At 39.4% G+C, this 22,289-nt stretch overlaps 1 protein-coding gene across 4 annotated transcripts; it reads right to left on the bottom strand.

Annotated features, from left to right (window-relative positions):
* Positions 1–78: 78 nt before the first annotated feature.
* Positions 79–20,464, bottom strand: INTS10 (integrator complex subunit 10). 4 transcript variants are annotated; one of them, XM_032685487.1, is made up of 18 exons: positions 20,308–20,464; positions 19,392–19,459; positions 19,024–19,127; positions 17,858–17,997; positions 17,270–17,351; positions 16,828–16,968; positions 16,290–16,461; positions 15,674–15,843; positions 11,960–12,093; positions 11,034–11,187; positions 10,317–10,399; positions 9,341–9,493; positions 8,130–8,238; positions 7,697–7,776; positions 7,066–7,228; positions 6,409–6,502; positions 2,386–2,463; positions 89–455 (listed from the first exon to the last, which is right to left on the bottom strand). In XM_032685487.1, exons 1-18 carry the CDS (start codon positions 20,434–20,436, stop codon positions 299–301), a joined length of 2,211 nt encoding a protein of 736 aa, XP_032541378.1. In that variant the 5' UTR covers positions 20,437–20,464; the 3' UTR covers positions 89–298. The 4 variants fall into 4 exon arrangements, with proteins under 4 accessions (XP_032541381.1, XP_032541379.1, XP_032541378.1 ...); XM_032685486.1 differs by having other exon boundaries at positions 11,034–11,190; positions 20,308–20,457; XM_032685490.1 differs by lacking the exon at positions 2,386–2,463 and having other exon boundaries at positions 79–455; positions 20,308–20,462.
* Between the last annotated feature and the right edge of the window lie 1,825 nt (positions 20,465–22,289).

Genomic DNA, 22,289 nt, shown 5'->3' with positions numbered 1-22,289 from the left:
TAAAGATGGAAAGAACTAAGACAGACACCTTAGTATTATACTATGGAAAAAAACACAAACAAATAGAATATTACAGAAGACTTCTTAAAAAAAGTTTTATTTATAAAGTTTGATCTACCCACATAAAAAACTAAGCAGCGAACAAACTCTGGGTAGTGTTTGTGTACTGCAGAACCTGTAACTCATAGGGAACTTCTTTGACTCTGAACAAGTGATTTTCCACTGCCATGCTGCTTGTTCATACAATTAAGAGCCTTCCTCTGTCTCCATAAAGAAATGGCATCATGATCCAGTTCATTCAAGCAAGAGTTTGAAGCAGCAGTATTTTCTCATTAATGCAGAACCTATGCAAGACCACCATGAGATTTTCCCCACAGCGCGAGACCTGGCGCTCCATGGCCAGGCGGAAATCTTCCTTCACTCCTTTCGTTATACCCCGGGTAACTGTATGATGCCTTAAGCCATGAAGGAAAGAGAGACAGACAAAATAAAATAATCGTTATTTAGTGGATTACAGTAATTTAAAGGGTACTGCATGTCACTTATTATATATTTATTGTCCATATCTGAGTTTATATAATGAGAGTCAAATAATGAGAGTCAAATAGCCCGTGCTATGCTATTTTTTAAAAATCATGTGTTTAGTAGCTTACAATTTGTTTAACAGTTAGAAGTTCCATTAAAAGTCTATGTTCTCACTGCTTTTACTACAACTGTTGGGGAGGAAATAATGTCGCTCTTTTGGCTAACACGAAAATCTATTCTCTCAACTGAGCAAGTACAGAGTTTTCCTTGCTTGGGAAAGGAATATTTTTTTTCTCTACTTTTGCTGTCCAGGCCGCTTTTTCCTTGGAATCACTTCTTTAAATGGTTGGGGTTGAAAGAAGAGTGGCAAGATGAACTTGCTTTCTCTGGAGAAAGGGTGCCACCATGAAGAGCAGAGGGCATCTTCTACCAGTATCAAAGTGCAGGAAGGAGCTATATAATCCTGGGGGCACTGATAATGCTTTGACTAACGAAAGGCATAGTGAACATTTCATAAAACCCAAATCAAGACAGGCTGTGAGTCTGCATCAGTAGAAGCCAGCTCTTATGGAGGTTCTAGACACCAGGCCGGGATTACATTTATTCTGAGCAGAAGTTCAGGACTTGTTTTTAAACAGAACAAAACTGAGCAAGCTAAAGCAATGCTGGCTGGGGAAACTCATGGGATACTGCCCTGTTAAAGGCCGTTCATCTGAACAGCCCTTTGTCCTCGCACTGGCCTGTAGCACTCAACACCTAAATTTTGTCCTTAAAACAATGTTCTGCAGCACCAAAGCACTACACTTCACTTGCACTGGTCCAGAACTGGACAAGTAAGATCAAGACATTGTAAAATCTACCTGCAAGCCCTACTCGGGAAGGGGAAATAAAGATATGCCCTGGAAAGAGAGCCCTAACACTAGTAAAGGAAAATGATAAATTAATTCAGAGAGAAAAGCATAATGCTAATGCTGAGACAAGTCCTGAGTCATAGGTAAGAAGGGAAGAGCTGGTCCAAACCCAGCAAGCACTCTGAAAGACAAAAGAAAATAAAAAATAAAGGGTGACGGCATCTATGCAAATCCAGAGATGCTGGAAATGAGAAAGGGAAAAATCTCAGAATTACTCTCACCAACTATACCACCCAACTTCCACTTAAATAAGCAAGTCTGGCATTTGAGAAGAGACTTCTCTGCCAAAACAGTGGAGACTTCTGCAACACATGAAAAAGGCAAAGAGGAGACTAGCCTGGAGCTTATTGGGCAATTCCTTAATGAGCTAGGCTAAGTGAAGCAAAACCACACTGAAAACACTCCAGCATATTCAGAGGTTATGGGATAAGCCCTGTTTTCAGTCCTTACTGTTTTAAACGTTGCTGGCAGCCAAGTGCTATGGTCACTTACAACCTAAAGCAGAATATGCAACCTACAGCTACTGAGCGGGCCAGCGGCGCTTTGGAAGATGGGTGTCATGTTATAGCTGGAAAACAGAAAAGAGAATTCAGAACAACCTAAATAAGGAAAAGTAGCTACAAATGGATCCAGTAACCAGTATCTTGAGAAGGAAGGGCTATACTCTGGCTAATATATGATCGAACATCAGTATAATTTTGGAGTATTTCTACATTATTGTTTTAAAATCAGTAGTGATTATTAAATTGAAAGGACACGGATACTGGCAACTTATGGGAAAAAGAAAAATAAATGTTATAATAGAACAACATGGTTTGCCAGGCAATGTAGGCACAAATGAAGGGAAAAAAAAAGATAAATATTAAGTAACAAATTGCTGAAAACCATGGGCAGTAAAACATGTTGACAAAACACAGCACACTATGAGCGGGGTTTTTCCACTTGGTACCTGTCAGCAGTCTGTATGCTGGGCTGTAGCACAGGTATGAATTCCTGCTGCAGTAACCCCATGGGAGGGCTAGAAGTCCTTTAAAAAACAGCAAATAGCAGCATTCAAACACCCACACACCAACTCCCCCTCCGGTGCAAAACAACTCTCCAGAAAAAGGAGCAACAAAAAAACTAGGGTGAGCTCACATAGCAATATGATCACCGAGCAGCCAAAGGGGTGCAGGACCCTAACAGCATTGAACATGCAAATATCCCCAGATTTCATTGCAAGGCTGTTCTACAACTGTGGTCTGAATACATACACATATTTTTGGAGTTACACTGGGGGAAAAGGACAGCAGCAGGTGCAAAACAATACACAGTAGTACTAGGATGAACTGTCATAGCTCTTCCCAGGAAGCATGTCAGCCAGAAAAGATTTAATCAGAGGAGCACTGCAGATACCAGAGCTTCCCTCCAGACCTGCCAAGAGCATGTCAGCAATCTTGGAGAGATCACAACTTGGAGTAAAGGGGTTTGCTGCTGAGCCCAAGCCGAGTGCATGCACAGAGGGTATCGGCCAAGTTGAGTACATGACGGTGTTTGTTAAAGGTTGCCTAAGTATCTTCTCATTAGCCCACAGATGGCCTTTTTCACCTTTAAAAATTCAAACTGCATAAAAAAATGGCTGTTAGAGGATGGCACAACGTCAGAGCACAAATACCTGCTCAGAGCAACCTCCTATTTATGACCAGGGCCACATGAACTGACCCCCAAAAGGTGTCTCAGCTGAAAGACAGTTTGTCCCCTCCCTGAAGTTCTTATCTTTATGTGTTATCTATAACAATATAACATGTCCAACCTAGAGCAAATCCAATGCCCCACCTAAGAAAAAGAGAAATGAGAAATTTGGTATAAAGTGTACAGGTCTAGTTTCTTAACCTAAGTCTTTCAAAATGTCACCTAAATCTTATTAGGCACCTGACTACTGAGTGCATCATCCACCCCCATAGATGCTAAGAAGGGAGCAGAGAGACAAAACTCACACTTACATAGCTATAATACTGAGTTAGGTGCTTACCTTCAGATCTCACAGATGGGCATTTTCATTGTATTTATAATTTATTAACAGATATGGATGGAGAGCTATGCTTATAAAAGTCAAATGAAGATGGGACACTTAACACTCTAATATGGCTACAATAACCTGAAATAAAATATTCACAAAAATTATTCAATAAAATGAGATAATTTTTCAAGAGTTCTTGGCATGAATGAGTCCAGTACTTGCAAAAATGGACACGGGGAACAGATAATACAAAGGACCAGCAAGATGCTATTGGTCTCAGAGTGGCAGATGTTTGCAAAAGGGATTCTGTGCAACTTCGTGTTCACTACTGTTTGCAAGATCTGCAGTGAGAACTATATGTACCCATGTGCACAATCAGAATAAAAATTACTTTTTCAAGATACTTCGTTTCACTTCAAACCAACTGAGCTTTTCCTTCTCTGTCCCCAAGGACAGATGTGATGGGAATGGAGTACAGGCAGAACACTCAGCTTTCAGATGAAGTTTATGCAGTTTGATAGGCTACTATTAGATTAATTAGAGTAAGTTTTATCAAACAGAGAAGCAAGGTAATAAGCAGCAACTTCTTGCATATTGTTCTTTTTCTCTTTAACCTCACCAGCTAACACTGCCACTACTGACATGTATAATCAGTAAAACTATGAAATTTGGCTTGTCTAGAGGGAGTTCAAAAGCACTTAGTGGTGCTCAATTCAAAGGTCATTGAACAAATCTTGTTGACATTACAAACAGAATGAGTTGGCAATATCACCAGTTAAACCCAAAGCCATGGACCTTCCTATTCCTACAATGAATGCAAGCAAAGGGAAAGCATACGAGCTGTATATATATTTTGCAGAACCCAACTGTAAGTCTGCAGGCTACCAAGATCTTACTTCAGCTTTTTAAAACCACACTGCAGTTTGCTTTGCTGGTTTCAGAAAAATGAATATAATTTCCTATGAAGTACAAGGTACTTAGAAAGAAGTACTGGAAGAAGAATATGGAATTCAACAGGGGAGAAATGTCCTATAAGTCATCAAAAAAAAAAAAAAAAAGTCCCTGCAAAAGACATACAATATCTGAAATACATTTTCCATCACCTGAGATGCATGACTGCTACATTTATGCTGAGCAAAGATCAGACAAAGGAACAACTGCTTAATGTGTGGCCTGTGATGGCAAACTCAGAGTCTTTCCGAGAATGACTGAATAGCATCTGAGCTGCCTCTGCTAATTCTTGGGAGCATGGTGCAGCAGCTCATCCAACCAGAACTAGTGATAGTTTTGAAAGATGTAAGCAGTCTGCAGACACTGAGCCTACCTACCAACCATGTCCCAGGAAAGAGGGCTATGCTGGCACACTTTATTGAAAACCCCAGCTGGGGGAAGCTGTGAGCTAACCAGGACTGCCGAGGTCAACGCTGGTGGGTGACACCACCCCTGGGTCTCACAGCCAGCCCAGCTAAAAAAACATCTACGGTACCAGGGGATAGACGTCATGTCCGATCGGTGGCCTACGCCCTGAACTATCCCTTCCATCAGCTCTCCGATGAAGTGCTTCCAGTCCTACACATCTGACCCACATAAAAGACACTATACACAGCTTTTCCAGCTGGACAGGGTATTTGTTTTGGCTCAATAAGCACAAAGAAATGGACTGCCCTTCTACAAGCATTTCCATCATTCAGGAAACATAACACTGATCAAATGGAGGTCAAAGAAAGATTCTGTCTTGCTAGAAACTTCTTGCTACCTACTTCCTGACTGGTGGGGTCAGAACAGAAAGTAACAGCTACCACGCCAATCCAAACAGAGCTGAGGGAAACAGCGCTGAACTATTGCAAAGAAATCAAGAGAGCAGGTGAGAAGTTACCAGGCAGAGTCTTCAGTGCTAAGCCCTCTTGCTGACAAAGCTTATTACTTAACATGATATGTGGTGCAGCATATCCTGATGCTTGTTTTCATACAGCAGGTTACAAGCAGTGAGATATAGCAAGGGTAAGAGTTTGAAAATCTAGACCTTAAAAGAGAAAATTCTCTGTCACATAAGTAAGCATTTGAATTTCTACTTTTCTTTAATTACACTTGGTATCTCATGTTTATGCTGGTTACCTAGAACCTCGAAAAATCTATTTACTAATCCAAGTTTGGATCCTGTTGTCCGACGTTAGGCTCCCATTTTGAAAACTTCGGCCCATTTCTAGTTAATGAATAGCCAGAATACATTGACTCAAAGTGGAATTTCAACAAACTTTAAGCAGTCCCCCTCTTATGAAGCAAAATATCATATTCTCATAAACAACCAGGATATTCCAAAACACTCTGCCACCAAAAGCCTGCAGCAGATAGTTCTGAGTCAAGACTGAACAAGTAAGAACACCTAGGAAGTTAATCCAAATTATTAATTTCCTTTAGCATCTCATAATAAGCTAACTAGAATAAGATTGTTCAGTACACGGCAAGAGATGACCTGCTAGTTCTAACGGAAAGGTTATTAGAGTGTAGCTGGAGTGTAATTTAATTTATGTTTTATACCAAAGTTTTTCATCATTCCGTGGTCTTTCATAACTTTGTTTACAAGGAATAGTGCTTTCTGTTCGGTGTTACTGTTCAGCCAAATTAGTAACAACACCTTGCAGGCCTAATTATTCAAAGAATTCCTGTAAAGTGCAAGTGTCTGGTTGAAAGAGCACTACTGTAATAACTTCATTATGAATCATTCTAAAGCAAATGCCACACTCAGAAATAAAGTTCTGTAAAAGCAGAAGTTTAAAGTTGAAGAACCCCCAAAAGGAATTCACGGATCAGCAGGAGAGTCAGAAAAAGAAACTCAAGGCCTTATTTGAACTCCTTAAATTTAAGCTCAAAGACATGACAAACTATCCAGAAGATAACATAAAAGCAAAGACAACCAGAACATACTCCCTTTTTTTTTTCCAAAGAAAACAGTAAATGCTTTTTTATCCTTACTTGATCAACATTGCTTGATTTGGCAGCAATTCCAGATGAATTTTCCCTCCTTCCTGTGTTCTTAAATAAGCAAATTCCTCCAACATATCAATATCTGAGGAAAACGTTAAAGATTTGAGTAGGGAAACAATGATAGAGAACGTTCATTCTTATCCCTCACATCTGAAGCCACATTGCTGAAAGGACAGTCAAACTGGACAGCTATTGAAGTACCTCATTCTTAAAAGCGACAAAGATAACAGGCATGTATTCCTAATCCTCCACAAATTTATGAGAAATGGCTTTTTAAAGTGCAAAACCATCAGGTAATTTCTTTTCTTTCTTCATTTCTTCATATCCACAGTCAGAGGTAAAGAAAGTTTATTTCTTCAAATTCCCTGATTGTTTTTATTTCCTTTTTCTGCATTGCAGGTTATGCTGCCGGTTTTCTGAATCAAAGTGCAACGGCAACGTACTTAAGAGTACTCTCAAGTGCCAGAACAGGTGACAGGAAGCATATTTACAGTCTGTTGTGTGCTTGACCTTTTGTAAGAGGCTTTCATGATATGGAAATAAATACAAAATATGATTCAGGGAAAGAGCTACTACTGAAACTACCTAAGAGCTTTTTCAACGCTACAGCACAAGATGTGACATTCTTGGTTAGAGAAAGGATACTTGTGACATAGTTGAAAAAATTCTCATACTGGAAGTTTCCTTGTTGGCAGATTTTGTTGATGGCTTTCAGGAACAAGTTCTCACCCCTTGGCCACTCATGCTGAAGCAGAACAACTACGTGGCCCAGCGCCATGTCATCTCTGCTGTCCGTGAAAGCTCTGAGCTTCAGGGAAAAAATGGCATTGAGACAATCAGGAAACACATGCTGCTTTTATAAATATATGGGATTCATCTCACCTACATCTGTGCAAATACAGAAGTTCTTTAAAAATTATGTATTAAGGCAAAATGACACACTTCTAAAGTAGGTTGGAAATTTCCAGCTAGGATATCAATTTCTCTCCACTGACCTATACAAAGGGAAGTCTGAACAGAGACAAAAATTTTGAGATTAATTCTATCTGCTCTGCTCAAAACTAGAGAAATCAAACCGTCCCCCATCAACACTCCACTACCCCCTCCAAAAAAAGATCGTTCACCAACCCATTTAGGTGAGAAGGACTTGAGGCACAGCCCTTTGCACTTAGTCACAGCACTGGGATAAGGCCATGCAGCTTCAGGAACCCAGATACGCAAACCAGGCCTTAAAGAGGCAGGAAAGAACTTGAAGCCCCAGTCGACCTTATCTTACCTTGAAACAAGCTAACAACAGATGAAGGCAGTAAGGCATGATAGCTCTGCTGGTACACGGCCAAAGCTTCAAGTCAGACCCTGCAACAGAACAGTTCTTTAGTGGTCTCATGATTATCTCAGTTTGAAAGAAATTCAAGTGGAGCAGAACAAATCTACAATTGCCAATCTCAAGTAGGGAAGAAAGCTTTGAACGTAAATAATGAATGATTCAAAAGTTGAACTTAAACCTTTAATTTTTTTTTCTTCATTTCTCTTTTCCTCTGGTAGGACTGTCACCAATATACTTTAAGAGGTGCCAGCATGAAAACCACAATACAAAACAAGAAGGGATAAAAAAACTTCCTGTTTTCATAATACAAAATGAGAATAATTACATACTCAACCAAAACACATGAACTGACATTGAGTTTAGGGTAGTAGCAACTCCATACCTTTCCTGAATTTAGACTTGACTTTAGGTTGCTCCTCTTGCACTTTACCTCCTTCTTGTATTGGAAGTAAAATATAGCACATGAGGTCAAGCACTTTTTCACATGTTTGCTATAAAAAGAAGGGACATGATAATGCTAAATTTAAAGTTCTTAAAATTCAGGTATGTTAATAATTATTAAAAATTTCAGACACCACAAAAGAAAAAAAAAATCAGAAAATTCTCTGCTAGAACTTGAATGGACTTAATATACAGCATAGTTTGGCTAAGCAAAAAGACTGAGCTGTCCTTTAACAATCTCTGAGAGCCTACATATATAATTTTAATTGTGAAAAAATATGTATTGCCATTCTTCATTTCAAGGGTGTCAGATCAAAAACTGCAATCAAACCCTATTTTATTTTGAAGGATTAAGTTTTCAAATGTATTCTTAGAATAGTTTTGTAAAGCTTGTTCTGTTCATGGTAAAAATAGAAAGGAAAATGGCAATCTGACAGCATGACAGAAATTCAATGAATTTTTCATGCTATTTCCTAGAGACAGTAGGAGGTCTGGGGATAGATGATCACATTTTCAGTGAAAAAGTACTAAACTGGAAGGAACAAAAGCACTTGTCCAATAACAGTAGGATGATATTAGATCCTAAGAGACATAGACTTTATTATCAGTGCTGACACTGACTGACCTCAGACCACCATGCATGGCTGTAATATTAAAAAACACAAAATATGTATTGCAAAAGTAAAGCAAGTTCAGAGGTCAGGTCAGATAATATTGATCTAGAGTCTCTTACATTGTTAGTTGATAACTACTTTCTAAGACAATTAAAGAAGTTTCTTTACTTTTTCTTTCCATATGAAGCCTATATCTAAGAATTTCCCCTCAATTTTAAGAACTGATTCAATAAAGTTAAAGAATTCAAATTTAAGGTTATATTTACAGACAACTCAAACACTTGTAGCTATGAAAAATTGTAACTAAACTCTCAAATCTTAACTACCAAATAGACTATATATATGTAAAAGAGAGTTGCTAATGGATAGTCAGCTAATATGGCAGGAAGTGTAATTCTTCCTCTGAAGCACGGATTTTTCAGTAGACCCTGGTTTATGCTTGATACCCTCTTGAAAGCAGGAAAATTCAAAGGAAGAAGACAAGTGGCAACCACAGGGCCAGATGATGAAGGACCAGTGTGTGGACTGCTGTACATACCCGATATTCTCCAAGGGCAAAGTGGCACGATGCTAACTGGATTAGTGCTCTCTGATTTTCTAGAGATCCTTGTCCTGTAATTTGCTGTGGAGAATGAGAGCCCTGAAGAGCTGCCAAGTGATGGAGGCTGCTGATTGCTTTTTTGTACTGCCCCTTTAAAAAAGGATATAAAACCAATACTGTTAGGGTCTTCTGTATACAACAGGTATAAAAAGAGAACTAAAAATTCCCTTACAGAAAGCTTTCAAAACAGAGTGTCCGAGTAATAAGCCTTCAAAATTTTAACCTAGCCTACCACTCTCCAGTGATGGGCTATGTACAGGAGTATGGATCAATCATTTGCAGGGCAGTGACAAGATAAACAGAATTCTGCTTTAAAAAAACAGTTTACGAAATCATATTTGTAACTGAATCAAATAATCATAGCCTTGAGTTAACAGTTTCTTTATTTAGACAGTACAGGCAAAAATAAAAGACCCCCAAAGGAAAAATAAAGAACAAGCTTTCTTCTGTGGGTGGTACTGGAATAGGCACAGTCTGCCTAGTTTTTCAGGAGAATGATAAATATTAACTGAGACATATTCAAATTTTTTGCTGTTTGAAAATTCTTCTCTCTAATTGTGTTCCAATATAATGCACTGACAGACTAATAAAATGCACTTTTCTTCCATAACACTATATATATATACAGAGAGAGAGAGAGAGAGAGAAATGGAGGGAGAGAGAGAGAGGTCCTTTCCATATGCCAAAACTAGCTGGACTCAAACAACAGCTATTGGGACAGGAATATCCTAAGTAGGGTACACAGCTTGTGTTACAAGCAGTGTAGCTCCATCCCCACAAGGGTTATATTTTAAGGCATAAAATCAGTAGACACTATAAGCAGTCAAACTTGCTAATCAAACTAGCTACCTCTAGAAGGAAGAGCAACACAATTGTGTTGTTTTTCCTAGTTTATACTGTATTTTTTTTTTACCTGGTAGATGATCATGTCTGTAAGAAAGATTCTTAACCAAAGCCAGCTCTCTGTCTTCCATGACAAACAAATTCTGGTGAACTCTGCATAAGTGGTTAGAGAAGAAAAAAAGAAAATAAAGGATTTCATAGCTTTGGGTTAAAAATCAATTCTATATATAAAAAAGCTCAATTTAAAATTGGAAAAAAACCCCACCAAAACAGTAAGAGTATGAAATCCTTCAAATATAGAATACTCTCTTTCTACACACTCAGATTTTGATTATACTTCTCTTCATAGTGTCCAACAAACCTAAAAGCAGCTAGGTGGTACTATTTCCCTGCTTTTTAGAAGTTTTTTTCAAGATTATCATACCAGATATTATGAGAAAGGAAGAGACAGAGTAAACACACATCTTCTTAAGCATAAACTAAGGCAGCCATTAGCAGCACATCCTCAGTCAGCATTATCAGCTCTACTACCAAACAACTGCTCCAACAGAAGTGGAAGTGAATAAGCAAAGCTACATCAAGAATGAAATGAAATACAGGAACAAAATATTCAGAAACACAACTGATAAAGCTCCTTACTGGAACTTTTATCAAAAATACTCAGGACCCAAAGCAATTTCAATTTTAAGGATTCATAATTGACAGGAATTCCATTTTAACAACAGTAAAATTACTTCTATGCAGAGCAATGAAGCATAAATGCAACTCTGCCTGCAGTTAGCCTTACCTTTGTCAAGTGATTCCAGAGAACAGAGCAGCTCCCAGCTTTCTCTTGCCAGTTTGAAGCTCTCTAATACTTCGATGGAGTTTGCAAGATCTGCTTTGTTTACTGTAATATGGCGACTTCGTGCCTTCCCAGAAGGATCCTCATCATCTGAGCTCTGCTTAAAAGTAATTTTAAAACAAAAAGATTAACTTCTTAATTTATACTTATTTCAAAGGACTCTTAAAACCACAGAAGTTCCACTAAACACAAGAAAACAATTATGTATTAGAGATACCAAGGTCCTACTATAAGTGCCTTTAAGTGATTTTTTGCTTAGCTTGTTTTAATATAAGACCAATCTGTTTTGCTACTAAGAGACTCAGAGGCACAGTATGATAGGCAGTATCCCAAGTGAATTTATTCTCTTAAACATGGTGTACCATCACTGAGCTTCAGACAGATTATCTGTTAAAGTACATACACTTTAAACTTTATCACTCAGTTTAAGCCTACAGTGGCATAGTGCAAAGGAAATTTTTGTGTGTGCACTTCTACCACCAGAGAAATTCTATAAAATAGTGGTTTTCTACCACTAAAGCGGTAGAGATACTGACAGTTCCAGTCATGAAAAGTCAATTACTTCAGAAGTTTAGTTGTAGAACATCTGACTGCTATAGCTACCTTTCTAAGAGTTTCTGCAGCCTCTGATGAAATCCTTCAAGTTAAAATATTCACAGCAGTACATATGTGTCTACAGCAATTGCTGCAAAAATTGTTTTATTCTCGCTGGCTTTAGAAAAAAACTCTCTTTGAAAATTGTGGTCATAAACAGCTATTCCAGCATAGCTCTAAAAATATGTCTATTACATCTATGTCAAAACCAGTATTGTCTGAATTCCAGTACCAATGCCATTCTTGCTATGAATTAAAAAGTCTAGAAAAGTTACCATTGTTTTTTCTCTTCCTTCAGCAAGTTTCCTCTTTTTGTGTATGTGTTTGTTACGATCAATATCTGTATCACCATAGACGTTGGATACATCCTCGAGAAGAACCAGTGGGGTTTGGTTTGGAGCATTTGGACCTGGATTTAAAGACACATTAATTCACAATTACTCTAAACTGATCTGAAAGGACTCATGCCTACAGCAAGCTGGTTTTGTTTCCTTCACAAGTAATGACTCTAATACTAGAGAAAACAATCTGAAATAAAGTCACTTAAGTTGCATAAGCTCAAACTATGCTGGTAAAGCTATGGTTTCCTCAAAGCAGCCTTATGGTAAAGGTCAGACATCACGAGAGTTTGCTTGAGAGCTTCAGAATATTTTTGAATCCTTTTGGTATGGAGCTGTCACAAGATATACTTAGGCAGCAGGTGTTCTCTCATCAAGTATTATTTGCTTTTATGTAAGTATAATAATTCAATAGAAGAATAGTGCAAATGGCTCTGAAGTTAACAGCCACAAATATGGCAAAGCACAGCAATATTCTCAAAACATTCTCATGAGAAACCAAAGCAATATGCTGACAGGCACTGATGCCTTGAAGAAATGAGTATATTTTATGACAAGATTTCCCTGGTAGGATCACTCAGTGTCAGCTTTGATCCCAGTGATTTCAGTAAACAGAATTAAACCTTTAATTGACTGCCAGAGCTCATCTTCACTCTCCATAGTCTCTACAGAAGCCTCAATTTGAAACACAGAAGACAATTTTTACTTTCACCGGTGTCACAGAACACTCCGTGGGATCTGGTAGCTGTTATTTCAAACCCCAGTGCTAAAGTTTCATTAAATATAAAATAGGAACAATACTTAATCTCAAACAACATTGGTACATGATCACTACTGAGACAGCTTTCCTTCCAAAAACATTTCCTCCTTTTGCGCAATCAAGTTGTACATAGATGTGGAAAGCTCAGACAAAGAGAAATATAAAGGAAAAGGAAAATCCATTAATCTCTTTTCCCTTTTTGAAATCTGTCCCATAAGATAGTAGTGCAGACAAGTATTTTCAGTTTGTGCTTTTCTTCTGTTTCTATTTGCAGAAAGCTGTGAGGCTAAGGCCTCATTCATAACTGCAAAGAACTATTTTGAGAGTTTAGTAGAAGGACAATCTACTTCATCTATTGACATAAAAGAACCTATCTGAAGGTTTCCTATCTACTCAAAAGTGATGTGTAAGGAGTCCTATACAACAGAAGTTCATGTTAGAAGAAACAACTAACCTGGTATACTTTAAAAATGAGGTTATCTCCTTTGACTAGGTCCAAACTAAATACCACCATCAAAATGTCCCCTACACAAAGGCTACAACAGATTGAAATCACCTCTCCTGTACCATCATGTATTCCACTATATCGGAATCTACCCTATGCAAACTGAAAATAGAGCCAAGACATAATCCAGAAGACGGCATCCATGAGAAATACATATGAAAGTACCACAACTGGGATGCTGGAAGAGTCTCCTCGCTAGAACCTCAAGAGCTGCCTAGTTCTAACACCTGAGGAGAAAAGAATGGGGTTTTCTTCTACTCATACTGATTTAAATTAAAGCTACCTAAGTGCTCTGCTTTCCAAGAAGTGTTCTCTTCTCAGTACCCTAAGCGCACTAGAGATTCCAAAACCTCCAGTCCTAAACGAAACCAAAACCTAATCTCACCCTTGACTGGGGCTGCAGACCTCTTACAGTACTGAAAGTCACACAGCCATACCAAGAGCAGTGTTGTGTTTTTCTGTCTATCCAGGCTCTAGAATGTAAGCTAACAGAGTTTTTAACGGTTCTGTAGCAGAAAGTGTTGTAAATAAACCCCTAAAGGCATCAGCCCAAACAGCAACTCCTGCCAAGCCTTGCAGGCAGCCTGAAAGTTAGGAGAGATGTGAATTGCCTCATTCATTTATAAAGTCTCCAGCAAAGCAGATATGAATTATGTAAGAGAAATGCATTGAAAAGTTTTCCCTCCAGAGGTTTCTTGCAAATCCAGGCACATGAGAATAAAGTCACAGATCTAATCTCAGAGCTACAGATTAAGGAGGAGACAGCATTTTTCCCCACCACTATGCTTTTAAAATATGTAGGATTCTACATTTCTACAGTAAACCCTCCAAAGAGAAGGAGGAAAAACTTTAATGATAGAAAGGCTAAGAAAGGCACTGAATATCACTGGACTTTAATGCTAAAGCAGAAATGAGTAAAAGATGTCTCGGAAATACTTTCCTGATGTCAGGAAATGACAGAGGATACCAAAAACACTGCATCAAAGGGACTGCACTTTGCTACATCAAAATACTTTCTTTTTTTGGTAGTTCAATCTGAAAACACTAGTTTTGAAATACTTAATTGTACAACTTAAAAAGGAACATTTGCACTAGTTCTTCATTTCTTCCTCAACTCAGAATCAAGCAGCTAGAACTACATGCACAGTTGAAGCATCTTCCTGCTCCACCATTACTCTTCTTTCCTCTAGACAGAATAAAAAACTCAACTCCATTAGTTCCTGTATTTGTTGAAGTCACTACATGTTCTTTGCACACAGGTTACCATGTCATTTGTCCTCTGAGCTTAGCTATCTACTGACACTGTTCAGCTGGTTACCCAACATTCTGCACAGCTGCTTAAAACCCATCATTTTGTACTGACTGCTTCCTCAGTCAAATGATCATTTGCTCCATGCAGAAAAATGTGATGAAACTTATGATCACAACATATGGAATTAAAATTATAATTTTATCATGAATCTGTAATTGTAGTGTTAATAAGTACTAATTACCTACAGTGACAATTGTTATCATTCCAAGGAATTCCCTGTCAGTGAGTGAAAAAGCAGGAAATGTACATTATTAAGAGCTGAAAATTCCTATTTGTGATGCTGTTTATTTCAGTAAGCTCTAACAAACTGGAGATTAAAGAACTTCCCTCAGCTTCTGGGCCACCTCTGAAAAGTCCAATCAATCCCTGAAGAAACAATTCAAGGTGTTCCAAGCAATCTGATATGTCCCAAATGCAAATGTGAGTAGGTAGGAAAATACACAGATAACATTCATACGCTAAACGTTCAATTTACAAATTAATTGCAAGTTAGGATTAATATGCAAAGCACACCTTGAAGATTATGCTTGAACTATACAAAGAAAGCCAAGTTGGAAGCTTGTTAATTTCAGGAAATCTTTTGCTATTCAGCTTTTATTTTTCTTATTATAAATTTGTTGTGTGTTCCCAATGCAAAAATATCTTCAGTTATCTAATGGAAGCCTTTGTAGAATATTTTGATTGAAGGAAAGCAGAGAAACACCAGTAGTTTCTTGGAAAAAAAAATCAGAGGAGAAAATGAAAGAAACATGATGCTGATGGAAGAGTAAGAATCAATCCTAGAAATGTTTCTCATGATGTCTGGTCTGTTACTTTTCTCCCTGCTAGACAACTTCTGCTGGCCAAGGCTGAAGCCACTATAGTTACACTGATCTTTGGTCTGATCCACTACAGCAGTTGTTATGAAACACTTCTCCTGGTAAGATTAATGGCTTCAGAGAATTATAACAAGACCCATGACAATATCACTTTGTAAGATGACCGTTTCAAAAGGCTAATGAGAAAAGATCTCTCAGACATTAGCAATGAAATCACAATGCACTCGTTACAGAAGTTGAAATATTAGAAACTAACCTTGAAAGAGCGATGGTTGGATGTTGCTGACATACTGAAACGCATTTTTAAAGAAGACCAACATCGTGGAATACACTACTTGATTCTTATATTTAGCATGGGCATCACTATCAAAGTTACTGATGTATCTGCAGAGATCTTTCATTCGATGCAAAATGTCACCAAAACTTCTGAGAGGAAGAGAGGCAAAAAGAATTCAGGATGCTACACAGACTCCAAAACTAAAGGAAAGAATGCACAGTGAATATCAAAATCTTAATGTTTCTGCTGAGAACATCCCCCCACCTCAAGTCAGTGGAAGCTGGGAATACATGCTAGTAAAATTTCACTGAACATTTACCATGTTTCTCTTTGCTGAGGCACATAGGAAAGGACACCTGACAGTACTATAGTTCTTATGTATGACTTTCATAATGAAAAATTCAGTTTAGAGATTAATTTGAAAATGCTGTCCAGAGCCACATTTCTGCTTTACATTGTACAGTCTTGAAAGAAAAGCTGCTGTGAACTCACACAAAATTCTTGTGTTAAAATCCTTCTTCAACGCACCTCCTTCAGAATTAAAAAGCCAAATTCTCCTTGAGAAGAAATACCTGGGAAAGTACACTTTTCTTACCTTCTTCCCTTATCCATTTGCCATTCACACCTCATTCCCACCACAGACAATATTTTAAATAGCCTCTCCCAAGGATCTGTAATCTGAGATGACTTCTCTGTGAGACCATCTATTACATATTTCTGAGAGCTGCGCTTGCTTGGAGACATAATATCAGAGGAATCTTGTGAACCTAGGAAAACCAGCACATTTTTCTCTTCATAAAGAAATCAAACAAACTGATCAATTTTCAAGAAGATGTAAAAATTATGTCAGAGCTTTTAAGGTAACCATTCTTTACTGAGAAGGCTAACAGGCAGTAGTAGGCGTTTCTGCCTCCCCATACAAGGGAGCTGCTAGGCTGGATAAGGACATCTTGGACATTTCGTCCTACCTCTCAGTAGATATGTTGAAGCACTAGGGGTATTTTGGAATCAAAGAACTAAGAAACATCAAATTCTACTATTAATCGTTGTCTACATGTTACATTACATAAAAATAATGCGTTTTTTACTAAAATACATTCTAAGAAAAATTAATTTTGTAAAAATATTCTTACCTTGATATTGGCTTTCTGTCTGTGTAGATCTAGTTACATAGTTAATATAAAATTCCGCTGCTTTATTCAGATATTTATATAACAAGCTGGCAGGAAGTCGTACATCAGGATTATTAATTATCAGAGGAAGAACATCACAAACTAAAATAGAAAACAAACCAAAAAATTCTTTAGGTTTGTGGGGCTTTTTATTCTATTTGTCCTAGGTAAGGTTTCTCAACCAGCAATGTGAGCCTCCATCTCTGGCTGACCATACACCACAAAGAACCTCACATGACAGACTGCAATACCAATTTGTACCACATGGTCAGCCTGGACTAATGTGGCCTGAGCCTCTTCTGACTAAAGCGGTTTTCTAATCGCAGTATCTTGAAAGTAGTTTTACTGATCTCAAAATCTTGCCATACTAAAAAGTAAAACAAGAACATTAGTATTTCCTTACCAAATAATTTTCTGAAACAATTCACTGGAGATTCTTGGTCTTCAATACTTTCAGCATCTAATAATGTTTCTCCAAGGCCTACCTGTGCGAGCAGAGGTGAAAATCAAACACTGTACCAGTGGTTCTAGAAACTTTTTGAACTGCAATTCAATGAGGTTGAACAGTAATTCAGTGGATGCATGATTAGATGCATGATTAGCATGTGCAAGTCTCCAAAGGTATAGTTAAACTGTCCATACCTAATAACAGGTGAAAAGCAACTCCAGAAGATAGCAAGAAAAGAACAAGAGAAAAACTGTGCCATGTGACTACATTAGTAAAGACATGCACAGACAGTTGACAGTCATACATAACTGATATTCTTTCATTTACAAAACATAGGATTGTTTTATCGGCTTCCACTTGTTTTCTGCCTAATTCCTTGCTGGTGGTAACCTCACGATACAGCAATCTGAACTATTAGCCACAATTAAACATGAATAAAAAGAGTCACCCCCTCACGAGGCAAAGGAAAACACATTTCAGCAAAATCTCAAGAAGCAGAGTGTCAATATCCTGAACAGTTCCTATGAGCTTCTCTTCTCTTACCCCGTGTTGCACCACAGTCTCTGGGAAACGTCGCAGAAGTAATAGTAGCATTTCTGCCCTTTCTAGTGTGTTAAAGCACTGCTCTGTTGCCTTCAGTAACATTTCACACTGGACCCGACCAGGAAGGGTTTCAAATAATCCTTAAAAAAAAAAAAAAAAAAATTAAGACATTTAGCTTGCTGTGTCTGAATTGAAAAGCTGACTGAAAAAGGGTAAAAGATAAGTCAACAGCACTTTGCCATGCAGAGTGAAAGGGATTTATGTTTTTTTCTGTTTTTAATACCCATGACTAAAAAAAAAAATCTGTTTCTTTCAAAGAAGACCAAATTAATATTTATCTGTGTTTATTCGGGTGCAGAGAACTTGAATTAACAAGTAAGACTGCTAATGAGTGGAATACTTAAAATCCTAATACTTAAGTATTCAACATTTCAAGATGCTTTTTCAAGACTGTTCATTTGTTTTTGACTTACATTCCATTTCTACAATTAATATTTTAATTATTAAAATTTAGTTTTTTCCAATTTAAACTTCCAGTGAGACACAAAAAAGAAACTAACATATTCTCCCTGTATGTTTTATGTATTTGCTCTGAAAAATAAACACACCCCATGAAAAATCAAATGTTTTCTTAACTGGAATAGCCTTTATGCAGAGCTACACACTGCTTATCCTTAGAGTTTCTGAAGCATGTATTCAAACAGTAGATTATAATTTTTCAGGCATAAATCTTGCACAGGCATAAAACTGCCTGTGGCTGCCAGCAGTAGTGGCCAAGCCCTTCTGGTCACTGTTCATTTTCATAACCCTCACTTCATACATACAAATTCACCCCATCTTTATGATCATTCACTGTTCTCTGCAACCTGTGGGATGACAAGTCACAAGTCCCATTCCACTTATTCCCTATTTAATCTCTTTTCTAAGTGCTTGTTGTTTTGGCAGACTCACTCTACCCATATCAGCGACAAAGCAATGGGAATCAGTTTGTCATATCCCTTTATTTTCCTAAGCCTAACACACCAAACAAAGTCTCTAAGGCCAAGTTGAGAAAAAAAAACCCTGCAGCCCACAAGCAAAGTTAAAAAGACTGACACTTACTTGCCACACTAGATATGTAACCAGAGGGTTTATCTTTAGATTCCTTCAGGACAGAGAATCCTTACCTCTTAAAAACTGTGTCTGCTTGTCCTGTGAGTCATTCCTTAGTGCTGATGTAATTACGCTGATCTCCCTCCATACAGCAGGTTGGTCTGGAAAATTCACAAACCTGTAACAAAGTTTGAGGCAAGGAATGCACAGTGACCTCAAAATCAGCTTCCATGGCAAAACCTTTCCATGAAAATATGTGCATGGGCAAAACAGAAAATAAAACCTTCCTTTTTACTGTCTATTTTTAATTAATTAGAACTTTTCTGCTTAATTAATCCACATGGATTTTCAAGAACACTCACACTGTATTTCTGGAAAAGTCTGACAATTTATAGAAACGAGCACCTGGTATAATTGTAAGGTCCCAGCTCTGATTACTTACATGTCATAGAGCAGCCTGCCTGCAGACGCTGTCCTTTCAGCATTCCTCTCAATAGTGTACATCTCATACTGCAAGAGGAAAGAACAGAACATTACCTTTCTAGAACACTTTATGAATCAGACTAGTCCTTCCACTGAAAAAACTGTCCTCAATTTGCTACAGCACTGAGCAACAGAAAATTAAAAGACTGCAACATTTGCTGGAGAAATTAGGAAGTTAGTTTAGACTACCTAATCACACATTAATTTAGGCATAAACTTCTGTAAGATAATATACTTATTATTAAAATTATTAACATTAACAACCTTCCAATATCCGAAAGAGGCCTACAGGGAAGCCAGAGAGGAACTCTTTGTCAGGAACCATACTGATAGGTAAGGGGTACAAGGAGTAATGGGTACAAATTCAAAGAGGGGAAATTTACATTAGATATTAGGAAGCAATTCTTTACTGTGAGGGTGGTGAGACACTAGGACAGGGTGCCCTGGGAGCTTGTGAATGTCCCAACACTGGAAATGTTCAAGGACAGCTTGGACGGGCCTTGGAGCAACCTGGTCTAGTGGAAGGCGTCCCTGCCCACGGCAGGGGGGTTGGGATTAGATGACCTTTAGGGTGTCCCTTACAACCCTTAACATTCCATAGTTCTACGAACACGCTGGCTTTACCTTTACACAATTAGAAAACTTAGAAATCAAGGTCCGTAGCCAGTCAAATGCAATGTAAAGACCCCGAGCTGTTACAAAAACCATAAGTAGTAGAGGTATTCTAAATTTTTTATTACTGTTATTAGCTACGTCACCGCGGCAACGCACGGCCCCGCCCCCATTGGCCGAGCCGTCTGTCAGTCAGGCAGCGCCCGCAGCAAGGCCGCGCAGCACCCCCGGTACCGACCGGGTGCGACACCGGCGGCGCTCACCTGGATGTTGAAGTCGGCGGGGTACAGGCTCCGCGCCGTGATGAGCCAGGCCTTGGCCGCCCACAGGTCCCCCGGCACCAGCTCCCGGGCCCGCTTCACCAAGAACTCGCAGTCCCCCTGCGCCGACATCTTGCGCCCGGCCCCGCCCCGCCCCGGCCGCCGGGCGGTGCGCATGCGCTCAGCGGCGCCCCGAGGCCAGATCGCCCCCTCTTCCGCCCTGCCCTGGTGGGGCGCGCTGCTGACGGGGTGCGTGCCTGCCGCCATCTTGGAAGCGGGCAGGCGATGTTCCGGCCCGCTGGGCCGGACACAGTGATTGGAGGGAGGTGGGAGGACCTGGAGCTTGCGAGTAGGTTGGGGACGGCATGTGGAGCAGGAAGGGTGGGATCTGGGAGGCCTTGTATAGGGAGGCACGAAGGACTAGAGTTTTTTTGTGAAGCCCAGGACTATAGTTTGGGTTTCAGAGTGACCATAAGGAATTTTGGGAGCAAAGGTGAAAGGGGCCTCCTGGCCTTTAGCCTTTGGCAGCCAGTGTGGTGGCTGGTAGGAGATTGGCCGAGCTGCCCTCAGGAAACCTGAATTTTGGCCCCACATGCCATGTCTCTAAAGGTGCTGAGAGGCAGTAGAGTTAAATCACCAATGTCAGCTGCAGTGGAGCACTGCCCTCCTTAATCTGGTGTTGCTGCAAATCAAAGCCCATTTTAAAAGTCCAGGATGATACTGCCTGGGCTCATGCTTCTCAAAGGTTCTTACAGTCCAGTACCAAGGTCACCACTGGCAGATGCCAAGAAAAGCAAGACCTTTCACCATGGGAATGCACCTAGCTTTCAACAGCTTGCAACTGAGACTCGCTTGTTCTCTTTAGGTTTTGATGTTAGGATGCTTGATTGCAAACTTAGCCCTTTCTGTTACTTAGTTCATAATTAAATGTCTCTGTTTCTTTTCTTGTCGCTTTGTTTGTTTGCTCCTTTCAAGTAGGCTCTTCCTTCCTTTTGTCACAACAGACCTTACAGACTTTGCACTTGGGGACTTCCACTGATCAAATCCATAAATCTACACATGCAAGAGTCAGTGTAATAATCCGATTAGCAAGTAGTTTTAACAGACCCATAACTTCTGTTATGGATAAAAAAGGTCCCTGTTTTCCTGCTGAGGTGACTGGTTTATTTTTGCCTTGTTCTTAATTATGGCACAAGGCTCACATATGCCTCTCATTCTGCTGCTGATGAAAATGTGTTCTCACAGTGTTAGCCTGCCACAGCTTTTCAGCTGTAGAGCCCCTGCAAGGGCTGGGAATTTTGCTTCTCAGCTCCTCCTCTCCATACTGTTGTCAATTTCTCCTCTTTCCGTGCTCTTTTGGTGGGAATCTGATTTGATTTCGCCCTGTGGCCACAATGTTGGCCATGCCTGGGGGAGAGCTGCCATGTGAAAATTGAAAATCAGCAGATTTTAGCAAGAAGTGTGCTTACAAAGGCTCTGCCCTCTGAGAGAGGGGGCTGAGTCCAGACCAACATTGAATTGTTGTGATTCCATGCCCTGTTTTGACTTCCTGCTGCTGTACTAACAAATACTAATTAGGGATCCTTGACAAACTAAGGCAGTAAGAACTACCGCACAAGTGCCTTACGGAAAGTGCCTGACCCTATCTGTCAGTAGCCAGTGGTGCACACTGGCTGCTGCGGGGTCCTGTTCATTGCCCCCTTTCTCAGGGCTCTCACCGTACAGTGGTAAGTTACGCTTCGAAGGAGCACAAAGTATGTAATTGCTTTTCTATTCAGAGAGGTGACAAAGCCACAGTAGAAAGTCAGTTGTCCCTCATAAAACAGGCACCTCCTCCTCCTCTTCTGCCCTTGCTATCAAATCTACAGACTGCTGTAGGATGGCACAGGTCCTTTAAAAATGGCTTCACAGCCCTGCAATCCCTTGCAAGTGCAGCAGTGTTAATCACTGCCTGGTGTGTGTGAGTCTGTTTCGAGCTCTTCCCT

Source organism: Chiroxiphia lanceolata, chromosome 4 (assembly GCF_009829145.1).
Source record: "Chiroxiphia lanceolata isolate bChiLan1 chromosome 4, bChiLan1.pri, whole genome shotgun sequence".
Taxonomy (NCBI): Eukaryota; Metazoa; Chordata; class Aves; order Passeriformes; family Pipridae; genus Chiroxiphia; species Chiroxiphia lanceolata.
This window is presented reverse-complemented; position numbering and strand designations above follow the sequence as displayed.